The sequence below is a fragment of the Benincasa hispida genome, chromosome 11, assembly GCF_009727055.1.
Source record: "Benincasa hispida cultivar B227 chromosome 11, ASM972705v1, whole genome shotgun sequence".
Taxonomy (NCBI): Eukaryota; Viridiplantae; Streptophyta; class Magnoliopsida; order Cucurbitales; family Cucurbitaceae; genus Benincasa; species Benincasa hispida.
Window position 1 is genome coordinate 47040769 of NC_052359.1, and position 17082 is coordinate 47057850.

Consider the following 17082-nt stretch of genomic DNA (forward strand, 5'->3'; position numbering starts at 1 on the left):
ACTTCACCTTGAGCTCTATAAATACCGAAGGCCACCAGTGTAAAAGGAGTTAACAAGTTAGAGAGTTAGTAGTCCGTTCACGCACATACTCGTACATATACTTAGAAGACGGAGAAGAGCAAGGAGTCGAGGAAATCAAAAGATCATTCTTGGACAGATCGAGAGACTGCGGGAAAGTGTTACAAAGAAGAGAGGGCCAACACTTGCGAGAGCAAGAATACACATTTGGAACAGAGCTGGAGTGAAAAAGAACAGTGTAAAAGGCCCCGGGAAGCAAGACATTGCTTACCAGGCTTCTTATCTCTCAATTCCATTTTCTATTCTATATTCAGTACTTTATTTATAGAAAATGGAAATATCATTTCAATTTATGTTCAATCTCTCCATACTTCACATGAGTTGCTAAATTTCTGAATAAGTTGAGAAGTACTTAGCTAGCATGACTTAAGATTTACATTTTATGCGATCATCTTGTCTTATGTGTGTCATTCACCCTTTAGAGATACTTGAGAGAGTAGTCTAAAGATAGAATCTAGATTTGAGAAAGACAGATTAGAATTTAGGTTTGAGAGAGTCAAATTAGAATCGTATAAGCAAGAAATAGAAACTTAGACATAAGTTCTATTGTTATTAACACATCGCATGCACCCTAGAAATAGGCATGATTGTATGTGGTCACCTTGTTTTATGTGTGCATCATTCATCATCGCATAGACAAGAATAGAGGCTTAGACATAAGTCCTATCAACTTTTTTGTATACATCGCATGCATCCTAGAAATAGGAATTATGGCATTCTGCATTGAGAGATGACATGATGTTATTTATATGTAGCATGATCGCATAACTTGTGCATAATCTTAGGAAGTATTAGCTAAACCCCTTCATCGCATACTCATTGTAACTCTTGATTTCATCAACTCTGCGTTCAACTCCGTTGTATAGGAAAAATCTTAATCAAAACACCATCCAACTCATTTATTTTTACTACCGCAAGAGAATCAAAGGGACTGTCGCATACTTACTTAATAGTCCTTGTGTTCGACCCAGGACTTACCAGGAAACCTAATAAGGCTTATACTTTGGTTTTGTTAGGAAATATTGCATGATCACCGCAACTCACATCATAGCGCTTCATAAATTACACGCATCATTTACTTGTTTATGTACTTTTATATTAGTGTGACTTTTATGATGTACACCCCACTTGTTTTAAGACAAGTGGGAGATTTTTTAGATTGATGTCCTAAATCTTGTGGATCCTATAGTTTATAATTATAATATATAAATAATTTATTTATTTAATAAACTCTTAAGTATTTTATTCGACATTTAGTAGCATTAACCCATAAAACCAATAAACTAACATCTAAGGTTATCTTTTATAGCTTAAACATGTATGTAGAGACATACAAGTGGATCATGTTTAAGTAATAACCTAAATGGTTTGTAGTAGATGGATAAGGCTAGATACCTTATCCTAGTGACACTACAAATACTGCCCGCTTTGTAGATATTACAATTGTTGTAAAATACTACAAATGATTTGATCTTGATCATTCATGTAGAGACATGTGAGCAGACGTGTTCTATACAAAATGGTTTATATAAGACCGGACCACGAAATGCGTAGTCTCATTATATAACACCGTTGATAGTAGAGACTTACATTTCACCAAGATGACCATAGGTGACATAACCTGAATCCTGATTAAGTTATGAACTCCTGCTTATGAAGGCAGTCCTTTGATTTATATGGGTGAGAGTGGTCAAATCGCCGACTCAATAAGCATGCCATTTTGGAATTTTTCTAATTAGGGAGCTGGGAGCACAACTACACAAGATGTAATTCACTCATTCTTTAATATCGGGGTAAGTAGATAGATTGTTTCCTTAAGAACTGATTCAGAGGCTTGAACAATGTGGCGCCACACCCTCTCTGGGTCCAAGAGGGGTTTGATCATAGTTGGACTATAACTTGTTCACTAGAGGGATCAATGGTAGGAGTTAGATATAACGACAGGGGCAAAACAATAATTTTGGCCCAGCTATACTTACGAGCAATTTTTAAAGGGTCATCGTACTGTTGACTGGTTATATCCAATGGACACAGAAATATATCTGTAGTACGAAGCGTGCAGCTGTCGATCTTTAGTTGAGTGACCGACAGTTAATGGATGTTACATAATTTTCACTAAAGGAGTTTAATTAATTATCCAAGTACCATTGGAGCTTCAATCTACAGGTCTATAAGGTCCCCTCGATAACTCAATAGGAATTATTGAAAATTAATTTTGGATTAGTTTGAATTTTTCAAATTAATTGAGGGAATTAATAATGATATAATTAATATAATGTATTTGATACATTATAATATAAAGTGTATTTTGAAAAGAATTAAATATTTGAATATGATTCAAATACTAATTATATGGATAAGATTCATATAATTAAATTTAGTATAAATGAGAATTATATTAATTATCATATATTATTGAGAGAAATAAAACTATAGGTTATATTGCACATGATACAATATAATAACTATAGGTTATGTGTTATATTTGATATAGTTATATATATAATAAGTTAGTTATTATATATATATATATTTGTTTTAATTTAATAATAAATTTCAAAATGTAACTCCCTCCCCTTAATTCTCTCTCAGTAAAAACGTGTGACGGGTGGAGAGATCAAATTTTTTTTTCATCTTCTTCACAGAGGAGGGCTACGAGTTTTTTTCATAAGCGTTCTCCCAAGAAAAATCCCCTCTCAAATCCTCTTCCTCCCTCTTCCAAAAAATTTCCAGAGCCCACACCTCATGAAATTCTCGACCCCTAAAGGAGAATACAAAAGGTTCAACTTGTGGTGGTGTCCACGTTGAGGTTTGTTTCTATACGAATTATTCGTGACCCTTTGGAGAGGAGGAATTTCGTGAATACTATAGGCTTCAAGGGTAAGTTGATTTTTCTTCCCTATTTTCCTTTTTAAGCATGCTGTAAATTTTATTAATATTCATAGTTTTATGTTTACTGTCTTTTTATTATGTGAAAAAATGAAATCGAGAATGATCCTGCTTCCACTGCAGACCTCGCTGTTCTTTCAATTTGTTGGATCATTTGGATTCCAAGCCAATCCTAAGAAGATGACGAGAGTGAAACATGTAGATGGGTTGAAATTTGAATGTTGGTGCCGACCAAAATTTTGGAGACAGTAGAGGAGATGTGGATTTTGATAGGACTGGAGTCAATTGGTAAAGTGGGTAAAGGAATTGAAACAAAATGAAATAGAGAGAAGATTTTAGAAGGACCTAATTTTAGAGAACAAATGAGAAGAAGAGAAATCAAGAAAACATAAAGGGCAGGTTTAATTTTGGGAGAGATGCCAACAAATTCTAAAATTTTGGGCGGGCTTAGTTATTTTTATTATTATTATTATTTTCACTCGACATATTATAGCCCATTTTCAAAAAGGTTATATTGAAAAGCTATAAAATGACCTTTTTCTTGTAGTGTTCGCAACCCCCATGGATTCTTCTTCCTCTTCTTCTCCATTTTTGGACGAATGTTGGTCATTTTCTTGATTTTACGGTGTTGTAATTATCAGCTCAATCCTCCTTAATAAGCCTTCCAACGTTTCTCGTACTGTGCTCATCATGACATATAGTTCTCCCACCGAAGCCTCAACGGACAGCAAGTGTCTCAAGGAGGATCTGGGCAAAAGGGTGGGTACCTCCTCCATCTATTGTTCTTGGTGAATGTTTCCGATCACTGACTGGTTTCTTCTTCCGGAATTGGTCCAAATAGTCTTGGACGACTCTGATATCACTTTGGTATCAAACTAAACTTGAATTTTTTTTATCAAATGAATTCCTCTCATTTTGAGAGAGGAGGATCTTATATATAAAGGAAATTAGTTACCAGATGTTTAACTAACTATTATAACAACTAACAATTAGCTAACAACTTACAATTAACTAATTCCTTCCTAATTATTTACAAAAAGGATTCTTTCGGCCCTTACACTATACACTCTCATGATAAAAACAAAATACCAAAATTCAATACCATTCGTTTGTTTTTTATTATTTCTATCAGAATTGTCTCTTATTTTATTTTAAAACTTTCATTTGAGTTGAATTTTTATATGTCAAGTAACTTGTTCACCATGTCTTAATTTTTTTTGGATTAAAAAACATGTGGATTTGGATTCAAATAAGATTTTTAAAAGATTAAAAACCAGATTGAAAATTTTCTAAAACAATAGGGACACCTTTAAATTTATCACTAATTTTTTTTTTTTTTTGGAACTTTTTATCACTAAAGTTGTAAATAATTATTTCATACATGTCGTAACAACTAAATTTCTCCTCGGATATAAGTAGATCTAATTACTAGCTATCAATTTTTTCTGGTTAAATATGGAACAAAAAATTTGAACCTCAAATCTTTAGGTCAGAGTACATACTTTATGTTCGTAGACTTTAACAATCATTCACCTTTTATTACAAACAGATTTACTCATCGACTTTGCGCCTTTTTTTTTTTAAATATATTACGCAATAGAGCCATTAAACAGAACATTGATTTTGATGAACAGTGGAAATTAAAAGTTTGTTTTATTATGGAAATGCGTTAGAGAATAACAGCGATTAGGAGGAGCTCTTGAAGAAGTGAGATTGAAAAGCCTTTTGTTTGATAACTGAAACTTGCTAGAAGTGCTTGTTGATGCTTCTTCTGCTTCTGCTTCTTGAGATTGACAAATTTTGGTGACGGGCACACTTATTTCCCTAGCCAAAGCCTCTGCCTCAGCTTGTGTTTTGATTATTTGATCAAAACAAATGTATCTTCCATGTGCCTCGTTTTCTCCCATTGCCTCGTACACGCTCACGTGTGCCTCAGCTAATCTTCGCAGGCTTATTGTTGCCAATAGTCCTTGCTCGTACATCTCTTGCGCTCCTGATATTAATTAGAAGTGACAGAGATCGAGAACTATGAAAGTTACTGACTAAAACAGGGCATTTTAATTTCAAAATTGAGAAAACTATGAAAGTTATGTGACAGAAAAAGCTAGAACTTTTATTACACTAATATTAATCCTATCCTTAATATGTTAGTTAAAAAGAAATTAAGTTGTAGAGATTGAACAAAAGGAAAAGGAAAAAAAACAACAGAAAAAAAAATGTACCTTTGAGATATGCCAATGTTGCAGTTGAATTTCTCATACAAAGGTCAGGAGCTGTTACCAAGCCAGAACAAATAGTGACTAACTTTATATCTCTATCTTTTGCAATTCTCCATGCTGCCGTCTCTGCCTTTAGCTTCCCCAAAGCATACCATAGCTTCAAATATTCCAAACAAAGTATCAATATAAATTGTCTTCTTCAAAACCACATACATCTCAAACCGAGTACAAAGATAAATTGCCTGTTTAAATACTACCTTCATCTTTACTTTTAACTTTGATTCATTTTGGTCAATACTTTCAAAATATTCGATATGGTTTTTGTACTTTTAACCTTGTTCAATTTAGGTATTGAACTTTTAAAAATGATATTTTTTAAAAAAAAATAAATAGAATTGAAAATGAAAGTACCAAAATGGTCATTTTTAAAAGTACAATGACCAAAGTATTGAACTAATATGAATTAAAGACGACTAATGTAGTATTTAAATTTTATAAATAATACCATCTCTTTGAAATTCATCTCCATTTTCTTATATGCATACGACATGTTTCAAATAATTCACTTTTTAAAGCACACAATATTGGTGTGATGTATTGAAATTCACTTTTTATTTATGTGTGGACCAAATAAGTACAAATGAATTCATTTTAGTTGATGTTATTTTTTAAAAACATTACACCATAAAAAAATAATAACAAAGTAAAAGAAAGAAGATACATGGTCCTAGAGGAGACAAAAAAGTCTAACCACTTATAAAAAATATCCAAGAGAAAGACAACGATAAAGTAGAAAAGTGGGGACTAGAAATTAAATTCTCAATTTGTAACAACACTAAAGGTATGGTTGGAAATACCTATCCTAAAAATATATATATGGTTGGAAATAATTTTCAAATAAGTAACTTTACTTTTACCATCTTTAAAATCACCGTAAAATATGCCTTTAATAATTTAAATTTAATTTAATATTTAGTTTTACACAATCAATATAATGTTCATACCATTAAAATTGATTTAATTATTAATTAAAAACAAATTTCAAAGTAATTTCAAGCTTGATAAAAGTGATTTTAACCATTTCAAAATTACTTTTAAACATGCTCTAAGGAGTTGATGACTATTTAACTTCAAGGTTTTTTTCTTAGCGATTGTTCTATTCTTGAATTACAAGAGCTAACTACATACATGAGTGATCGTTTCTTAAAAAAATTGTAGTCTTAGTTCATGAAGTTTGATTTAGATTGCATTTAAGTTTGAGTTTTCAAACTCAACAATTTAACCCATGAGATTTCCATTTGGTATCATTTTTTTTTTTTTTTTTTTTGTCTTTCCATCAAGTTTTTTCGTTAATTAATAACAAAAAGCTGACATTGACACCTATTTTCTATTAAAAAAAACTCATGTATTATTATTAAATTAAAAAATATTTTCTTCTTTTTTTCTCTTCCCCTCTTCTCATCCTTCCACCTTCCTTCTTCCACTACAGTCGTCCGGAGGAAGAGGGGAAAAAAAAGGAAAAGCGAGAAAAATAATGGTTTTACAAATTTAATAATTAAAAAGTTGGAAAAAAAATCATAAAAGATAGGTGTGACGCCAGCTTTCAATTTGTAATTAATGAAAACATTTAGAAGACTATGAATGCTACAAAATTAAAACTTCAAAGTAAAATTGTTGAACTTGAAATGCTAGGATACAAATGCAACATAAATCAAACCTTAAACAAAGAGTCTAATTTTCTGTCTACAAATTACCCATCTTTAAAACAAGGCTTAGAAACAGTAATTTTTTTAAATTCATTAACAAGCATAACATTCACAAAGTTATTCAATTATAGTTCCTTAGCAACAGTTTCAAGAAACCAATACAGTAAATAAGTTTCAAGATTTAGGCTTACTTTTTTATCGACGCATAGCGATGGATCGCTCCAACAATTGTGGTCGACGACTGGGGGGAGCTCGGCTTGTGTACCGTCACGCCATATGCAGGCCAAAAGAGAAGAGGTAAAAACACAGTATCTTACAGAGGATGTTCTTGCACAGGCCTCCATAACATTCTCGCTCACCTTCTTTTCTACCTCAGCCATGGCTTTCTTTTAGCATGCAACATCATCATTTGAAAGAGAAGAGAAGGTTAGATTATTTTAAAATGGAAACTAAAAGATGTTTGGAAGAATTTAAACGTCAATTATTTTTTATATATATCAAATATCTCACCCATATATATACATCACCTCATAAAATTACATCTTGTGCTTCTTATATTAATTTTTAACCTTCATTTTTTTAGAATTTTACTATTGCTTACCTTTGATGGAAGTTTATATAATTAGGATATTTTTGTTGGAAGAGTAACGTAGATATAAATATAATAGGACAATTTTATTGGGATTGCGATAAAGTCCTATGAGAAGAAGACTATTAGATAGGTAAGTTAACTTATCTATCTTAATTGGTATAAATTTTTTTGAGTGAAAATCAAAGCAAAGTTATTCAAAGTATGTGCACTCAAAATGAACACATATCATATCATTGTAAAAATATGTGAAGAGACTCCAAATGAACTAATGTTTTGGATTTTTGTTACTACTTCTTCATTACTTAAAGTAATAGAAAAAATAGAAACTAATTTCAAAATCATAAGAATTGAAATAAAATTAATTAGTTCTTTTAGCATAGTTTTCTTTTTAAAAAATTACTTTTATCACCTATTTCTTGAATTCGGAACATCTTGGCTTCTACATTAATTTAAAAGCTTTCTAATTTATCATATTTATAAATATATCACTTAAAGTTCTTTTTCAAAGCCAAAGTGTTTTCACTTCAAAATATAGATAACTTTCTGTTGGTATTAAAGGTAATTGGTAAGGCAACTAATCAATCCCAATAAATGATTGATCAAAGTTTCTGTTTGTATGTGGGTGGATAAGAAAACATCCAACAAAGCAAATAATGTGATGATATTCATGTTCCACCAACTTCATTGAACCTTTTTTGTTCTGTTAGGTACAATGTTGATGTGTCTTCCACTTAACCGTTTGATTTGTTTTTTCTTTTTAATTAGAACCTGTTAATTCTGTTTTACTAGCTCATTAAATTTTTATATATTATATACCTATGTTTCTTATTTTTTCAAAAGATTACAGAAAAAATAATTACAAAGAAATAGTTTCTCTACCAAGCTTTGGTTAACTTTGAGCGTCCTAGTCGTACCTTAAATGGAGCTAAAAAATAAAAAAAAAAAAAAAAAAACACTTTTTGGTCCTAAATTATGGCCTAGTTTCCATTTGGTTATCAAGTTTCAAAATGTTATATTTTTAATCTTTAAGTTTTGAGTTTGATTTCAATTATCTTTTTTTTCTTTTAGATTTGAGTTTTGTTTCAATTTAGTCTCTAAATCTCAAAATTATATTTATACATTTAATCTTCGTTTTTCACTAAATATTTACTTTCAATCTTTTTGACGTTAATATCTACAATTACAAACTAAAATTTTAAAAATAATTTTAATTTTGATAAAAATTAATAAACCTTAATTATTATAATTCTTTTAATTTTCTTAAAATAATTAATATACATTAACACTAAAGTTAAAAGTGTAAATCTTAAAACTTAAAATTTAAGTAAAACAAAACTTAAAATTGTAAAATTTTAAAACCCAATGACTAGATTAAGCTAATCTCAAAATTTAGACTATGAAATCTAGAAAAGTTAGGACCAAAACAGTATTTTCTCTAGAAAGATAATTGTAAAATATAAAAATTATGAGGGACTAAATCGAAAATTTAAAAAGAAATGAATTAAATGCTTAAAAAATTACCGAAAGCGTACCGAATAGCCAGTGAGACCAGAAGGATCGATGAAAGAAGAGGTATGGAAGACGCCGCGACAGCCTTCAAAAGCATTTGCTAAGCTATCGCATTCCATCAAATTGGCCGACAATGTCGATACTTTACAATCGTTTATTCTAAACCCACCTCCTTCTGATTTCATTTCTCTCACTCTCTCTCTATCTTCTGCATCATTTTCATTTTTCAACCATATTAATATCATATTTATTAAACTTTGATTCCAATTCAAATACACAAACAAGATATTCAATAGTTTGAGAAACAGTAAATGCCAATCTAGGATGAGATATTAATTAAATCTAATACAATTAATCATGCTAACCTCTCATCCTATACGTCACAAATTTTATATATTTAGTTGAAAAACTCATAATATTATCTAATCTAAATTTAAATATCTTAAAAAGAGTTAATATACATTCACTTTTTTCAATCTATTTGGTTTCTCTAGCTTTAAAATGGGTTGAATAATCTAATAGATTGACGGACTTCAAAAGTTTATAAAGGTTCTTCGCCTTTTAATTAATGTCTAACCAGATCTAAATTTTCATTACAATGTTGTATTTTTATAATTTATAAAAAAAAATATTACTAAGTCAATTAACTATTAAACCCAAAACTAAAAACTCAATAACTATTGAATACAAAATTGAAAGTTTAACAATCTATTAGACATCTTTTGAAGTTTAAGGACGACTCATTTGTTACTTAATTAAAAGTTTGAATCTATTGACACTTTTGAAAGACTAAAGAGACACAAAATTGAAAATTCGGGGATTACATACATTTGTAACATAAAAATAACTTAATATGTCTTTGGTATAAGAATGAAAAATGAAATTTCTCCTTTCAATCTACTATGCAATTCTTTAGTATAAGGATGGTGTCTTTTTATAATGTCTTTTATCTATTTAGTAATTTTTAAAGAGAAAATTATAACCTTTCCAAACAAAATTGAAAGTTTAAATTATTACTTTTCAACCATTATACAAAATGTCTTTAATTACCAGTTATAAATTTTTTTTAAATTATAAATTTAGTACCTTATACTTCACAATTCTAAAAATTCACAAATTTGTTAGATTCAAAATTGAAACCTCAAAATTCCACTGATACATAAAATTTAAATTTAAATTTAGTAGATTGTTTTTTAAATTTTAATTTATTAAAAATATATTAAACATAAAACTAGAAATTCATAGATAAATAGATATAAATAGACACACGAACTTTAAAATTTAGAAAATGAATTTATAATTTAAATAGATGTTTATTCGTTAAACCTACTCCAATATAAGAAAATTGTTAGAAATAACACTTAAGTTTTCATCCTACAAAATTAGTACCCTTTTAAAATTTTGTTGAAATAGTTTTTCTAGTTTAAATAGCTTTTTTCAGTCGAGATCGACTAGATTTAGTTTTTTTTTAAAAAAAAAAAAAAAAATAGCCTTTTCTAACTTGTTTTGGCCTTTTTTAGCCTTATTATGTGATGTTCCTAAATCTTATACCAAATCTTATATATTTTCAAATTTTCTCTAAATTTGGTTATATTTATCAAATATTAAGTAATTTTTTTAATTTTTTAGCCAATTTTCTCATTTCTAAATCAATTTACCAATTATCAAAATGATTTTTTTTTATGGATTTTAGGTGATTGATTTTGATTTTTAAATTTTTTGAAAGATTAAAAATTTCAAAAAAGGTAAAATATGGAAAATATATAAAATCTCAGTATGAATCTTGAACAGATTAACACCGAGATCGGTAAATTCTCGGGCAGATTATTACCGAGATTTTATATATTTTCTATATCTTACATTTTTCTTTGCAAATTTTAATCTTTCCCAAAATTTAAAAATCAAAGTGCAATCATACATCTGAAAAAAAATTTAAAAAAATCTAATTAGTAAATTCATTTGGAAATTTAGAAATTCATATAATCATGAAAATAAAATTGGTCTAAAATTACATAAGAATTGAATATAATATTCCATAAAGATAACCAAATTTGAAGAAATTTTGAAAATATATAAGATTTGGTATAAAATTAGATTATGTAATAATTGAAAAAATTACTAAAATCTTGACGTTTAATCTCTCGGACGAAAAATATCCAAAAGGACTAAAACAATAAAATAAAAAAAAAGTAATTTTTTTTACTAAATCTCAATTGTGTGGATCTTTTAACACTTTTCAAACAAAAAATGTATTAATTTTGAAAGTTGGAAAATTGGAAAATTGAGGGTGCTATTTCCACAATTTCCTTGAACGTAAGAAAGGTTGCATGTCAACTCATCTTTGTTTGTTTCTTGTTTAGAACGAGGGAAGGGTGGATTGGAATAGATGTTTTGGTCCATTACTTCTCTCACCAGAATTTTATTTTATATTTAAAGAACTGATTTATTATTATTATTATTATTTTGTTTAAATACTATTTTCATTTTTATATTTCCAATTTTAATTTATGTATTTTTAAATTGTTCATATTTTTATTTTTAGGTTGATTTAGGTTCTTATATTTTTAAAATGTTTATTTTGGTTCCTATACTTCTAAATAATGGTCATTTTGGTCCCTTCTGTTTCATTTTTATTTCATTTTTAAGAAACCAAATTCACTTTTTAAAAATATAGGGATGAAAATGAACTAAAGTTGAAAATATAAAATTAAATATTTTGAAAATATAAACCCAAGAAAGTACAAGAATCAAAATAAACATTCCAAAGCACAAGAGCCAAAATAAATCATAATCACAAGTACATGGACTAAATTAGTATTTAAGTTTTAAGAGTGTTTAGACCCACAACTTGAGGTGGGTGGAGTAGTCCACCCTAAATTGAGACTCAAATCATAATAGTTAATGTTTACAATTATTATAAATTAATTACAATATTATTATTCAAATACGTATTCCGCCCCTATTTTTTGAAAAAAGAAAAACATAATAGATTATAGTTATGCAAAAATTCTAAAACTCGAGCCTTCCTCTAGGCGCTATTAAGTATAGTTCAATAAAATAATGTTAGTTTTATTTTTTTTTTAATATATAGATAGGTAGATAGAGGTGGCTGTCTTTAAAGGAGCCAAAGAAATTATACACATTTATTGAACTCCCATCATGTTCCACGTTTTCATGATTCTCAAAATCGGGGTGCTGAATCAGTCCGTTTATGAAAATGCCTATGAAAAAGAATTATAGATAAAAAGCTTTCAAAGAAGAAAAAGGCTAGAACGGAGAATAGAATCAAGAGCTAAGGACTAAAATGTCTAAACGATTCTTAGTACCAATATTACTGAAAAAAAATGCGTGAAATACGAAGATTTCCGAAAATGCAATATGCCTTTTCAGAAAACGAGAAGGAAACAGAAACTAATCCGGAAGATGATCAAATTTTAGCTTAAGAACAGAGGAGAAAAAACAAATCAAGAATTAAGCACTCAAAAATCGGACGAATGTAAGAATGTCAATGAAAGAGATGCATTAAATACAAAGAAGATTCCCGAAAATGTAATATGCTCTTTCCAAGAAAGAAAAAAGTAAGTAATCTGGAAAATTATCTTAAAAAGAGGAGAAAATCAAGAGTTGAGCACCAGAAAATCGAACGATCATCAATATGAATGTCACTGAAACAGAGTCAGAGACGTAAGATAACAATAAGATTATAAGAAAGAAAGTGATCTGGAAAATGATCAAAGCTAATCTTAGAAAAGGAGAAAATCAAGAGTTAGGCACTAAAAAATCGAACGATTCTAGGCATCAATATCACTGAAACAGATGCGTCAAATTCAAAGACGATTCCCGAGAATGTAAAACAGAAAGTAATCTAGAAAATGATTAAAGCTAATCGTACAACAAAGATGAAAATCAAGAGTTAAGCACTCAAAAATCGAACGATTCTAAACATCAATATCACTGAAACAGATGTAAAACAGAAAGTAATCTGGAAAATGATGAAAACTAAGCTTACAGCAGAGGTGAGGTGGAAATCAAGACTAAAGCGCTAAAAAATTGGACGATTTTCAGCAGCAATTTCAGTTTGAGAGAAAAACACTAGCAATGGAAGTCAAAACAAACCTGGATTATCGAGGAGGATCCGAACGGAAAATCCACACTGCAGGAGTTGATTAACGACCGCAAGGCCTAAGAGAGAGACGCCACTGGTAACGCAAACGAGCTCGTCGCCGGGGTCCTCGTCGGTATCACTGGATGAGTGGGATGAAACTCTCCTTCCGTGGAATTCATCAGAATCCTTCCGGCGACTGGCAAGCATACAGGCACGCTCGGAAATGCGGCGGAGCTCCTCCAACTCCACTCTCCGGCACTCTTCCGCCCCTGCAATCCCCATTTTGATCTGAGAGTGAAGTTGAAACAGTGCGCAAACGCTGAACGCGCAGAATTTTGGGAGATGATGAAACTGAGAGGAGTAGTTGTTATTTATATCTCTCAGATTCGTCACTCACGAAAAGAACGCTTTCACAGGAATCTCCGCTCCTCCGAAATAAGCAACTGCCACTGCTCCAATAAATAAAGGTTAAATTATTGAAGGAAAACCTCTATTTCTATTTTCTACCCCTCTCTTTAATTTTCATTAATTCATCTACTAATTTGAGATAGTCTAAAATATTATTTTTAATTATAGTTTTTTTATTTTTATACCAACTTTGTTTTTCTTATAACTATTTCCATTTTTTTTTTTTGAAAATTAGATATATTTTCTCAATTTTCTTACCATTGTTTACATCATTCTTAAATAATAAATTCTTAACCAAATTTTAAAATAAAAATAAAATTTTTAAAAAAATAGTTTTCAAAATTTGACTTGATTTTTTAAAACGTGTAGAAAAGTAAATAATAAAGCAAGAAATCTAGAGGTAATAGAGATATTTGTAGGCTTAATTTTTAAATAATAATAGTATCAATTTTACTTCACTTTCATCATCTCTATACCTTAAAATATTCATTTTAGTTCATATACTTTTAACTTTGATTCATTTTGATATTTATATTTTTAAATTTTGGTCATTTTGGTTCGTTCATTTTTCTTTATTTCACTTTTTGATGGATCAAAATAGTCATTTTTTATAAGTTCAAGGACAAAAATAAAACCAAAGTTGAAAAAATGAAAATAAAAACGAACATTTGAAAGTATAGGGACTAAAATAAAGTAAAGTTAAAAGTATGAGAACTAAAATAAATTTTTTAAAATATAGATATCAAAACAAGCCAAAACTGAATATATAAGAACCAAAGTAGTATTTAGACTTAAAATATTATTTTCTCTTTTAAGTTTGAAAATAAATTTCTATTTAATTCTTATGATTTAAAGTATAATACTTTTGCTCTCAAGATTTAGATTGTGGTTTGATTGACAGAAAAATGATATGAGATAATTGAGGTATTACTTTTTAAATGATGTGACATATTTTATTAATTTTTTATTTGATTATTAGGTTAAGTGGTTTTTTTTTATAACTTTTCTCTCTCCTCTTTTTAGGAAGGAGAGAAAGAAAGTGAAGAGGAACATGGGAGGCAAGGAGAGAGAATAAAAAAGTCACTTAACCCAACAATCAATTTAAAACTAATAAAATATGTATGTGGTAAAAAAAATAAATTAAATGTCACATTATTTAAAAGTTAACACCTCAATTATACTAATATCATTTATTTGATCAGTCAACTAATCTTCAACTTCACTTAATGACATTTTAAAGCTACCACTTAAAAGACACATATGATCACATATCTTAAAATGTTTTTGACTTAATTTTTATGGTAACAGTTTGAATTTAAATTTTATTTCAATCAAAGATCAAACCAAAAATCCTTATATTCTAAATTCCTTAAAATCTAAGATGCATACAAAATAATAATAATTATTATTAAAAAAAAGAAGAAGAAGAAGCAAAGAAATCATTGTTCCAACTCTAAAAAAATTTATTTAAAAAAAACTCTAAAGAATTTCAAATAATAAAATTAAATAATTTTTTTTATATTCAAATCTAATGGTTCTATTTAAGTGAGAAAATCAAACTTCAACCTTTTATTTAACGTCGATGGTACTCTATTCATTAAGTATTTTATTATTATTTTTTTAATTGTTAATCAAATTAGTCTTTATCCAATTAAAGATTTGACTAAAAAGATTCTCTTATAGCATGTTTTTATATATAGTATAGATTTTCTAAATCTCTTTATTAAAATACTATTTTTCGGCATGACTAAATAAAAATCTGTCCTCGAACTAAAAGTATATTTTATCGTTTGACTAAAAAAACCTCTTCACAAATCACATATTTCAACTGTAGCAAGTTTTTCATAAATTTAAATTTGATTAATGTTCAAATTAGCAGTAGAATATTTCGGTCAAAACACTTAAAAGCTTTTAACCATATTTAGCTTTAATGTTGTTTTTCTTTATAATTTTATCTTATTTTTAATACACATATGTATTTTATTTTCCAATAAGAATGCTTTTATGAAAAAAAAAATCAACAAAAATTCATCCAAAAGTTAAAAAGGCCACACTTTTTCAAGTTTTAACTTCGCATTTCAAGTAATTATAGTAAAACTTGACCCGGGCCCCAGCGGAAGGCTCGCACGACGGGCTAAGTTCATAATGCTTATATAAATTTAGATTGTAATTTGATAAAAATGACATAGATAAACACTAACCTTTTCCCATTTATATACTATACTTTTAATTTTAGAATAAGGAGAGGACGGAAGAAAATTTTTCCTATTCCCTAAAGGAGGACGGAGATTACATTTCTCCGCTCTGTCCTTGTCCCAACTCCTTTCCTAACCTCATTCCAACTTTATATATATATATATAAATTCACTGTGCACCTAGACAGTGAGTTTACAAAAGAGATATATATTAATTAAATTTATAATTATGATTATAATTATATTTATATGTATATATATATTTTATTAAGTTGAGATAAGGATATGCTGTTTTAATATTTAAATTTAAATATTTAAAAATTATGAAAATTAAATATTTTAATCATATCTTTGTCTCATATGGGATGAGATATTTAACTATTCAATTATCATAGTGATTTAAGTTAATTAATCTTTAAAAAAATCTAAACAAAGAAATTTTTTTCATGAATTCTCTATGGGGAATCTCTGTCCCAATTCCATGAAAATTTTCTTGGAATAAGGAATGAAATTAGTATCAAAGATGGGAAAATCATTCCTAATCTCATCTTGTGAACCTCTAGTTTTGATTATATTTTAAATTTTAAATTTTACTTTTAAGTTTTGAAATTTTGTTTTGTAGCAAAATCTTTCTGTCAATTTCATTTTAGAATACAAAAGGACAATAAACATATAGTGTAGTACATATTCCTCCGTTTGACAAGTTTTTCAATTATAATGCTAATTAATGATGGTATTGATGAATTGTAAAACTAGAAGTTATTTGTAGACTTATCACATGGCAATATACTAAGAAAAGGAGTTTAAAGGATATAATCACATTCAAAATGATATTAATTAGCTGAAAAAATAATCAATGTACGTATAAGCTGACCAGTAGATATTAAAAAAATGGAAGAAGAAATAATTTAGGTTTTTAGAGAGTTAATTCGAGATTCTTAGAGAGTTAGGAATTTAGTCAAAGTAGTCAAGAAAAGATAAAAATTATGAAAAAAAAATTATACATCATGATTCCCATATTTAAGAAGTTATCTAGCAATAATCTTTTTTAGATTGGATTTTCGTCTTGTTTCTTTATTCATCTCTTATTGTCAATCCACGTCTTATTTCTAATTTTTTTTTCTTTTTCTCCACGTCCCTTACTTTATGATCTATCTTCATTCTAATAAGGAAATTAAGGTTAAATTATTTTGAAACGATATAAGCATAATTGAAATGTACTTCCGACTTTATATCGGCCACAATCATTGCTATTGCATTCACAAATCTAGGAAAAATACAGTTTGTAATAATTAAATGTAATTAAGTTTTAGATAGTTGGAATAATAGAGCCTTTCTATTTTCTTTTTTTTTCCTCCTTACTTTTTTTTTTAAGGTATTG

General features: G+C 28.5%; 1 protein-coding gene across 1 annotated transcript; it reads right to left on the reverse strand.

The window, feature by feature from the left end:
- Window positions 1–4406: 4406 nt before the first annotated feature.
- On the reverse strand, window positions 4407–13547 carry LOC120090209 (cinnamoyl-CoA reductase-like SNL6). Its single transcript, XM_039047752.1, has 5 exons — window positions 13110–13547; window positions 9017–9201; window positions 7084–7278; window positions 5190–5343; window positions 4407–4960 (listed from the first exon to the last, which is right to left on the reverse strand). Exons 1-5 carry the CDS (start codon window positions 13378–13380, stop codon window positions 4608–4610), a joined length of 1158 nt encoding a protein of 385 aa, XP_038903680.1. The 5' UTR covers window positions 13381–13547; the 3' UTR covers window positions 4407–4607.
- Between the last annotated feature and the right edge of the window lie 3535 nt (window positions 13548–17082).